Source organism: Gekko japonicus, unplaced genomic scaffold (genome assembly GCF_001447785.1).
Source record: "Gekko japonicus isolate JY-2015 unplaced genomic scaffold, Gekko_japonicus_V1.1 scaffold4016, whole genome shotgun sequence".
NCBI classification, from domain to species: Eukaryota; Metazoa; Chordata; class Lepidosauria; order Squamata; family Gekkonidae; genus Gekko; species Gekko japonicus.
In genome coordinates this window covers 80129-90395 of record NW_015176093.1, presented here as the reverse complement: position 1 = coordinate 90395, position 10267 = coordinate 80129, and the positions used below count along the sequence as shown (strand labels likewise).

The 10267-nt window shown below is 48.0% G+C and overlaps 1 protein-coding gene across 1 annotated transcript in view; it reads left to right on the top strand.

Annotated features, from left to right (window-relative positions):
• Positions 1–10267, top strand: part of LOC107123498 (leucine-rich repeat and calponin homology domain-containing protein 3-like) — a gene marked incomplete at its 5' end in the record, with an annotated part of 90622 nt that overhangs the window by 11188 nt on the left and 69167 nt on the right. Inside the window, one exon of the mRNA XM_015426749.1 lies at positions 5793–5869. Within this exon, the coding sequence (XP_015282235.1) occupies positions 5793–5869 (77 nt within the window). The remainder of the gene's footprint in view (positions 1–5792; positions 5870–10267) is intronic.

Here is a 10267-nt window from a genome sequence, read left to right as displayed (position 1 = left end):
CGCTTCGGTGGGAAGGTAACAGCGTTCTGTGCATCTTGGCGTTTAGTCATGCCGGCCACATGACCACGGAAACGTCTTCGGACAGCGCTGGCTCTTCGGCTTGGAAACGGAGATGAGCACCGCAACCCTAGAGTCGGATTCGACTGGCTTTCGAGCAAGGGAACCTTTACCTTTACCTTAGGCGTAGAAAGGAGCTGCGGTGGCTCAAGTGGTTAAGACGCTGAACTGCAGGCTGTGGAAGGTCGGTAGTTCAGCAGTTCGAGACCTGGGTGCGCTGCATGACGGAGTGAGCGCCCGTCTCTCATTCCAGCTCCTGCCAACCTAGCAGTTCCAAAGCAAGAAATTGCAAGTAGATAAATAGGTACCACTTTGGTGGGAAGGTAACAGCGTTCCGTGCGCCTTGGTGTTTAGTCATGCCGGCCACATGACCACGGAAACGTCTTCGGACAGCGCTGGCTCTTCGGCTTGGAAACGGAGATGAGCACCGCAACCCTAGAGTCGGATTCGACTGGCTTTCGAGCAAGGGAACCTTTACCTTTTCCTTTTTAGGCTTAGAAAAGAGGAAAGGGAGTCCTTCTTCACCCAAAGACTAATCAGCACATGGAATTCACTGTCACTGGTGGCTACTAGCTTAGACGACTTCAAGAGGGGAATTAGATAAAAACATGGAGCGGAGGTCCTTCATTGGGTATTTGCCACAAGCCATGAATTCTGCTAATCCAAACCGGTGCGCCCCCAGGTGTACGAACATAAGAAGAGCCGGGTTGGATCAGACCAGTGGTCCGCTCTGCAGACAGACAGTGCACAGAGACAGAGACCCGCTCCCAGTGCTGCACTGGTATTCAAGGATTTACTGCCTCTGAATATGGAGAGCCTTTACTCACCGTGGCTAGTAGCCATAGATTGGCCTCTCCCCCTTGAATCTGACACTCCCTTTCCCAGCCATCTTTGCCTGCGGCCATCACTGCACCCTCCGGTAGCGAATTCCACATCTCAATCGCTCACTGAGTAAAGGAGCATTGCCTTTGATCCATCCTGAACCAACTGCCCATCAGCCTAACTGGGTGCCCCCGAGTTCTGGTATTACAGAAGAGGGAGAGAAAACTCTCTGTGTCCTCTTTCTCTAGAAGAGAAAGAAGCACGGTGCCATTTTCCCGCAGGTGCTTAGATGACCCAAGGAATAAACCTCTTTCTTCTAAAACTGTGCAACATGCTCTAGTGAGACGGGGAGAGTCAGCGTTCCTTCCTGAATCTCCAGTAGTGGCAAAGGTGATAAGAGTGAAGTGTTCATGATTAAGGAATAGGTATTGTTCATTTGGAGCCGCAGTGGCTCAGTGGTTAAGACACTGAACTGCCGACCGGAAGGTTGGTAGTTCGGCAGTTCGTCATGCTGGCCACATGTCCACGGAAACGTCTTCGGACAGCGCTGGCTCTCTGGCTTGGAAACGGAGATGAGCACCGGCAACCCTGGAGTCGGATTCGACTGGCTTTTGAGCAAGGGAATCTTTTACCTTTACCTTTATTGTTCCTTTTAAATTATTGAACTGTCATCTGTTGTTTTCATGATCCCATGGTCATATAATTTCTTTTCGTTTTGTCACCTATAAGTGTTCCCAGATATGTTTTGATATTTTATAAAACACAGTTTTGACGTCACTTTCCTCTATATGTCTAGTTCTCTCCCACGACCTGTTTTTAAGTATCTGTTTTGTACCTCTGTTAAGTTTTGTCTGTATTGTCTGTTTTGTACCTCTGTGGGCCGTTGTCTAATAACCAGTCACATCCAGTGTCTAACTCAGACTCATCCATCGAGCCTTTGAAAGAGGAAGGGTTTTCTTGGCTCTTTAGCACAAATCCAACCCCACCCGATATATTGTCATGACAGTATCTGATGCCCCAGGGGGGAAGCAGAAGGGAAAAGTCAAGCGTCTGTTAAAATACAGCTTTTTTGTCTTTTCGTGAAAAAGGGAGACATTCAGTTAAATTTTGAGGTTTATTCTTGGAATGTACGTCTGAACAATGTCTTATCTGTGTCCTGAAGAACTCTGCTGTTCTAGGCCTGCCTGCGGCATCTGAACTTAAAGGTTGCAGTTAGGAAGCCGCTCAAATATCGGCGCACCAGCAATTCTCACTTTTTAAGAAACTCATACAAAATGACAATTGCAAGAGGAAGAAGAAAAAAGGAACAACTTACATTACCAATCCTTAGTCAATACATACACGCAACAGTTTGGTGTAGTGGTTAGGTGTGCAGACTGTAATCTAGGAGAACCAGGTTTGATTCCCCACTCCTCCACATGCAGCTGCTAGTGTGACCTTGGGTTCGTCACAAGTTTTCTCAGAGCTGTTCTCTCACAGGCAGTCCCCGAGAGAGCTCTCTCAGCCCCACCTACCTCACAGGGTGTCTGATTCCCCACTCCTCCACATGCAGCTGCTGGTGTGACCTTGGGTCCGTTCAAGTTTTCTCAGAGCTGTTCTCTCAAAGGCAGTCCTCGAAAGAGCTCTCTCAGCCCCACCTACCTCACAGGGTGTCTGTTGTGGGGAGGGGAAGGGAAAGGAGATTGTAAGCCTTCAGGTAGTGAAGGACAGGGTATAAAACCAATCTCTTCTTCTTCTTCTTACTCACAAATATTCCTCTCAACATAACGTAATAAAGGAATCCAGTTTGCTTCCTGGCCTTTAACTTCTTTCTTATTGAAGATCATAGTTTGTGTCCAGTGTCACTAACAAAGTTTTATTCTGGGTATAAGCTTTCATGTACACGCCCACATCTTCAGATACATTGAAACGGAAGTCACTAGCTTTTACATCTAGGTAGTGGGTGAGGAGGGTGTTGCTGGGAAGGGCCAAGTAGAGTCAATATGCATAAGTAAATGAGAATATAGCTAAGACTGGATAAAGGCGATGGGTAAGAACTGTGAATGGCAGCGAGTTAGCATGCAGCATAATAAAGGAGCAGAAAGCAGGGGGTGAAATGGCTGGAGCCATTTAAACCCCTGCTTTCTGCTCCCTGCAGCTTTTTTGCGGGGAGCAGAAAGCAATGGTTTGGATGGCTCCCAGCCATTTAAACCAAAGAGCTGAGTGGCAGGTAGCTTTTACATCTAGGAGGCTTCAGAAGCCACTACGATCTGCCTCAAAAATTCGTGAAAGTTCCCGGCGGTCCTTCTGTTCACAAACATTGCTTCACGAACCACAGATTGGCCGAAATTCGTCAGCCAGTTTGTGCCCATCCCTACACCTAAGTCAAAGAGGAGGCCGTGACTCGTTAATAGAGTATCTGGCTTGTGCTGTCAAAGGCTCCAGTTTTAGCCCTGGGATCTAGATCAGGTAGTAGGCAATATGAAAGACCCGCTACCCGAGATGTTCCTGCGCGCTATTCCCACGAGAATACTGACCTTGCTAGACTAATGGTCAGACTCTCTACAAGGCACTTCTTGTGTGTGTGGCCTTCCATTTAGGCTAGTTTTTTTTAGTGGATGCAATTAATCTGCCACTGCTGGAATTTGGAGTCATGATGTGTATGCGGCATTGTTTCTCATCCATTGTACAATAATGCTCCCTGGATTCTGGGGGGAATATATACGTTGTTGTTCAGTTGCACAGTCGAGTTCGACTCTTTGCAACCCCATGGACCGCATCACGCTGGGCCCTCCTGTCTTCCGTCATCCTCCGGAGTTTGGTTAATTTCATGAGAGTATATATATAACAGAGCTATTAACATGCTGTCTGAACAGTAGAGCCACAGTTTGAGATGCTGTGTAAAGCTGTCATGCTAAACGATAAGGAAATCCACCTTGAGTGATTTTGCAGTCGTTTAAAACAGACTTCGTGACACTATTCCTTTGAGTACTTACCAGGGCCTTTTTTGTAGAAAAAGCCCAGCAGGAACTCATTAGCATAATAGGCCACACCCAACAGCAGAAACTCATTAGCATATTAGGCCACAGCCCTGACAGCACAGCTCATTAGCATATTAGGCCGCACCCCCATGTTACCAGAAGTGTGGTCATCCAGCCACGCCCACCTTTTGCTTCTTATTCTGTTGACCTTGTTTGTGGTCAAAACCCAGGGCTTTTTTTGTAGCAGGAACTCCTTTGCATGTTAGGCCACACACCCCTAATGTAGCCAATTCTAATGAGTTTCTGCTGTTGGGTGTGGCCTATTATGCTAATGAGTTCCTGCTGGGCGTGGCCAACTTGGGAGCCAGCCGGAACTCCGTTCCTGTGCCTTCCTGCCCAAAAATAGCCCTAGTATTTACTCATTTGGAGCTTCGAGTGTCTCCTTTGAAGCTCTCTTGGGGTGGGGAAATCATCACTGTGTTTTTGGCCTCTTAACGGTTGGGGGTGTGTTGAGGGGGTGGGGAACCCACTCCCTTAAACGTGCTCCCTGCTGCGATTGTCTGGACGGTAGGAAACAGGAGGGCTCTTAATAAGGCTAACCTCGAAAATCAGGAAACGTTCAGTAATGTGTTTTCTCCGCTCTAGCCTTTTAATCCCAAGCCCCTTCTCGCGCATAAGCGTAGTGGGAGGCACGGAGCAGCGGGTGGGGGATCCCATGTGGCACGGGCAGCCCATACGGGATAATCCTCTACTTTGCTTAATGAGCAGCGTGCCCCCCATCCTCAGATGACAATCTGTGCCTCTCCATAGACTCGTGATAATGTGGAGCTGGCGTGACCCTGATTAAGGCTGGCTTATTGTCCCCTTTTGGTGGTCCGTTCAGCATCCCTGCCGTCCCTTCCACTTTTATATCCCACAAACGCCGTTCGGGCCCAACAGAGCCCCCATTATTCTCTTCGGCCCAAGCGGCACTGAGGCGCAGGGCTCCTTAATTACCCAGACGAGCTTCCAGTTGCGTCCATCGCCATTTCCCCAGAGGCAGGATAAGGTGCTTTTTGTGCACTGTGGGATGAATATCGTCGTGTCTGCGGGCTGGCATAATTGCTACCCATTTGGCGGTTTGTCTGAAAAGGCCCCTAATTTCCTTTCTCGAAATGGGAAGTGGCTCAGATTCCCTCTGCCCACATATTAGTTCTCCAAGCCCAATAATGAGTCCAGAGGATGGGCCTTGCCATCTCTATGTACAGACAGTTGCTGGGTTTGCCCATTTGCAGGTTGGCTCAAGTGGTTAAGACGCCGAACTGCAGACCGGAAGGTTGGTACTTCAGCAGTTCGAGACCCGAGTGTGCCGCATGACGGAGTGAGCCCCCGTCTCTGGCCCCAGCTCCTGCCAACCTAGCAGTTCGAAAGCAAGAAATTGCAAGTAGATAAATAGGTACCGCTTCGGTGGGAAGGTAACAGCATTCTGTGCACCTCGGCATCTAGTCATGCCGGCCACATGACCACAGAAACGTCTTCGGACAGCGCTGGCTCTTCTGCTTGGAAACGGAGATGAACACCGCCCCCCTAGAGTCGGATTCGACTGGCTTTTCGAGCAAGGGAAACCTCTTCCTTTACCTGCAGAAGTCCCTGCTGACTTGAGGGAAGTTGTCTTGGTGGGGCATAAGGAGAGCGGTGGTCCTGCAAATAAAAGGGGCCAACACAGTTTGCTTGCCGTGCACGCTTACCTCTCCCACACGCCGCTGCAGGCGATGCTGTTTTTAGCCAACAAACACAGCACTTTCAGTCCACCATGCATCACTCTTCCGCTCAGTCACATCTGTTTTGATACAGGCGTTGTAAATACTAGTAATCATAGAGCTCGGTTGGAGGGTCAGTTTGGTATACAGAAGACTGTGCCTGATCATGCCTTGCACTGGAAATGCTGATTTTTCCCGTTTCTCCTTTGCCAAGGGCCCGCCGGCAAAACAGATCCCTCCCCGCGAATGTCATAGGACAGAAGAGGCAAGAAGGTTCTTGCACCACAATAGGTGAGTCTGGTTTTTGCTGCATGTGCTTGGAGTGCTTGGTAAGTCATACTGCAGCGTTAAGAAATACGCCATGTGATGTTTAAGTACTCTTTTTTTCTCTCCATCTTGTGGTCCCATTTGCGTTTCTAAACGCAGAACCCCAAAGCGCTTCACTGGGGAGGGGCTGTGGCTCAGTTGCAGAGCCTCTGCCTGGCATGCAGAAGGTCCCAGGTTCAGTCCCTGGCATCTCCAGTTAAAAGGACCAGGCAGGAGGTGATGTGAAAGACCTCCGCCTGAGACCCTGGAGAGCTGTAAAGAGGGGCTGTGGCTCAGTGGAAGAGCCTCTGCCTGGCATGCAGGTCGTCGCAGGTTCAGTCCCCGGCATCTCCAGTTAAAAGGACCAGGCGGGAGGTGATGGGAAAGACCTCCGCCTGAGACCCTGGAGAGCTGTAAAGAGGGGCTGTGGCTCAGTGGAAGAGCCTCTGCCTGGCATGCAGAAGGTCCCAGGTTCAGTCCCCGGCATCTCCAGTTAGAAGGACCAGGCAGGAGGTGATGGGAAAGACCTTCCACCTGGGTGTCTAGTGTTCCCTCCAAGCTGAGTTAGTGTGAGCCGGCTCAACAATTTTTTAGCCTCTGGCTCACACATTTTTGTCTTAACTCTCAGGACAGATGGCTCCAGAGCAAGATAATTTATGCAGCAGACAAATCGCTCACTCACAACTTTAATGCCCATAGCTCACAGAGTAGAATTTTTGCTCACAAGACTCCACAGCTTAGAGGGAGCATTGCACTACTGATAGAATCATAGAATGTTAAGAGTTGGAAGGGACCTTGCAGGTCATCTAGTCCAACCCCCTCCACTCTGCAGGAGCATAGCGGAAAGATGGCCCTGCAACATACCCGAAAGATGGTCGTCCAGCCTCTGCTTGAAAACGTCCAGCGAAGGAGCATCCACCACCTCTCGAGGCAGTCTGTTCCACTGCTCAGCCACTCTGACAGTCAGGAAGTTTCTCCTTCCTCGTTACTGGCTTAATGTCATCCATTGGGCAGGAAAACAGTTAATCTATGGAATTTGCTGCCACAAGATAGGGTGTCTTGGTAACAAACTCAGAAGACTTTTAAAGGAGATTAGAAGGCGTAGAGGGGTTTAGAAAGATAGAACTGGAAGGGACCCAAGAGTCATCTAATCAAACCCCCTGCACAATGCAGGAACCAGCTACTCTCACCCCCCCTCCCCGGTGGCCAGCGTTCTTTCTAAGCTGAGTTAGTGTGAGCTAGTTCACAGTTTTTTAGCCTCTGGCTCACACAGCCCCACTGCTGGACCTCCTGTTGGCACCTGGTATTTTTGGCCACTGTGTGACAGGGTGTTGGACTAGATTGGCCATTGGCCTGCTCCAGCATTGGCTTCTCTTATGTTCTTATGTCTTAGCTCAGGAAAGATGGCTCCAGAGCAAAATTGCTCACTCACAGCTAACAAAGTCCAGCAGCTAACAAAGTAGAATTTTTGGTCACAGGACTCCACAGCTTAGCGGGAGCATTGCCAGTGACCCCTGTTCTATGAAGAAGGCAAAAACCCTCCTCTCTGACCCCAAAGTGGTGATAGGCATTTCCCTGGGCGTGTAAGAAAGGGCCACGAGAACTGAGCACTGATGCAACCCTTCCTGCCCTCCCTCTCACAATCTGCCTAAGTTCACAAGATCAGCATTGGTGTCCGAATGGCCACCTAGCCTCTGCTTAAAAACCTCCAGAGAAGGAAGAAGAAGAGATTGGATTTATACCCCGCCCTTCACTACCGAAGGGTATCTCAGAGTGGCTTACAGTCTCCTTTCCCTTCCCCTCCCCACAACAGACACCCTGTGAGGTAGGTGGGGTTGAGAGAGCTCTTGACAGAAACGGCTCTTTTTCAAGAACAGCTCTTATCAGAACTACAGCTTGCCCAAGGTCATCCAGCAGGTGCAAGTGGAGGAGTGGGGAATCAAACCCGGTTCTCCCAAATCAGAGTCCGCGCTCTTAACCACTATACCAAACTGGCTCTCACACCAAACTGGCTTAGAGGGAGCATTGCTCACAGGGTATCTGTTGTGGAAAGGGGAAGGGAAAGGAGAGTGTAAGCCGCTCTGAGACTCCTTCAGGCAGTGAAAGGAAGGGTATAAATCCAATATCAATGACCTTGCTCAGATTAGGCATGCTAGGATTCTGGCCTGTAATTTCCTCATTCCCACTGACTCCATTTTTTAAAAATGGGTGTAAAGTTGACCGTTTTCCAATTCTTTGGTAAGGAGGCACAGCTTGCTAGGCAGTTAACGGTTTCACCCTTCAGTTCTTTAAAAACTCCTGGGTGCTTGCCAATCCAGACAGGGTGACTTGATTGCTCTTTCATTTATCAGAAGAACAAAGTTTGAGTCCAGAGTTTTATTCAAGACCTGATCTTTCGTGTGCACACACACTTCCTCAGATACATTGAAACAGAAGTAATCAGTCCATACATACAGGTAGAGGGCAGTGTTCCCTCTAAGCTGAGTTAAGTGTGAGCTAGCTCACAGTTTTTTAGCCTCTGGCTCACAAATTTTTGTCTTAGCTCTGGAAGGATGGCTGCAGAACAAATTAATTTATGCAATAGTCAAATTGCTCGCTCACAACTTTAATGCCAGTAGCTCACAAAGTAGAGTTTTTGCTCACAAGACTCCACAGCTTAGAGGGAACACTGGTAGAGAGTGAACAGCCAATTAGCATACAACATAATGATGTTGTAACATAAGTGAGAACCGGAATAACAAGCAACATTTATATGGTCACCATGTGCTTGGATTCAATTCTGGGTGAAAACACAGTGAGGCAAATAAATATGTCAGAATCGGAGACGGATGTGTAATTGTATCCTTGTTAATTGTGGGATGCTAAGAGTAATTAACTGAGACCCTGTTGTTACGTTCAGTTAACAAGGATGCAATTACGCATCCATCTCCAATTTTGACATTTTGCCGTATTTGCAGTGGTAAACCACTTTTGAATGTCTCTTGCCTTGAAAGCCCTACGGGCTTGCCATAAGTTGGCTGAGACTTGACAACCCAAAATAAAACTAAAAAGTTCCCTAGCTGGTTTTCTGTTTCCAATATATTTAAAATGTTTTTTTGTGGTATATGTTCATATTTACAACAATACACTCACATGCTTCCCCCCCCCCCAATTGCCTGATTGTCAACTGACATTTGTACCAGTTTGGTGTAGTGGTTAGGAGCGCGGAGTCTAATCTGGGAGAACCGGATTTGATTCCCCACTCCTCCACTTGCAGCTGCTGGTGTGACCTTGGATCAGTCACAAATTCTCTCGGAGCTGTTCTCTCAAGGACAGCTCTGGAAAGAGCTCTCTCAGCCCCGCCTACCTCACAGGGTGTCTGTTGTGGGGAGGGGAAGGGAAAGGAGTGTGTAAGCCACTCTGAGACACTGAGTGAAGGGTGGGGTATAAATCCAATCTCCTCCTCCTCTTCTTCTGGATTTTGTGTCCTTTTGATTTCCTCATTCGACTTAACTGGACTCAGCAGGGCAAATTTATAACTTGCGTATATTTCTTTTTTTGTATAATGAATTTTATTAATTTTCAAAAAGTACAATATGATACAAGTTTCATAACTGTAAGTGCATGGTATTTTACATTTGAAGAAGTAAAACTTTCGAAGGCAGGTATTAAACATTCGTACAGTAGCAGAGGCAAACACTTAGATGCAGTGAGCTTCATTAGAACATCTCTCTAAAGTAAGATGAAGACGTTATGCTGAAGGGTAAGAAAAGCGTAGGAATAAAGTATTTAAGTAAATATATAAAACTGAAGTATGGATTTTACCACAGCCATAAATCATCCATCACCTTTGGGACATCTGATTTTTCAGTTAGGAACCGTAAGAGAGGGAACCAAATTGCTATAAACGATGTAAAAAAGGTAACGGTTTCCCTTGCTCGAAAGCCAGTCGAATCCGACTCTATGGTTGTGGTGCTTATCTCCGTTTCCAAGCCGAAGAGCCAGCGCTGTCCGAAGACGTTTCCGTGGTCATGTGGCCGGCATGACTAAACACCAAGGCGCACGGAACACTGTTCCCTTCCCACCGAAGTGGTACCTATTTATCTACTTGCAGTCTCTTGCTTTCGAACTGCTAGGTTGGCAGGAGCTGGAACGAGAGACGGGAGCTCACTCCGTCATGCGGCACACTCGGGTCTCGAACTGCTGGACTACCGACCTTCCACAGCCTGCAGTTCAGCGTCTTAACCCCTTGAGCCACCGCAGCTCCTATAAATGATGTAGGAGTGGGTATTTTGTCAAAGCGCGTAAGATTATCCGAGAGTTTCGCCATAACATATAAATCCCACAACCTATTATGCCACTGTGTAAGTGTGGGTGCCATTAACTTGCGTATATTTCTGAATC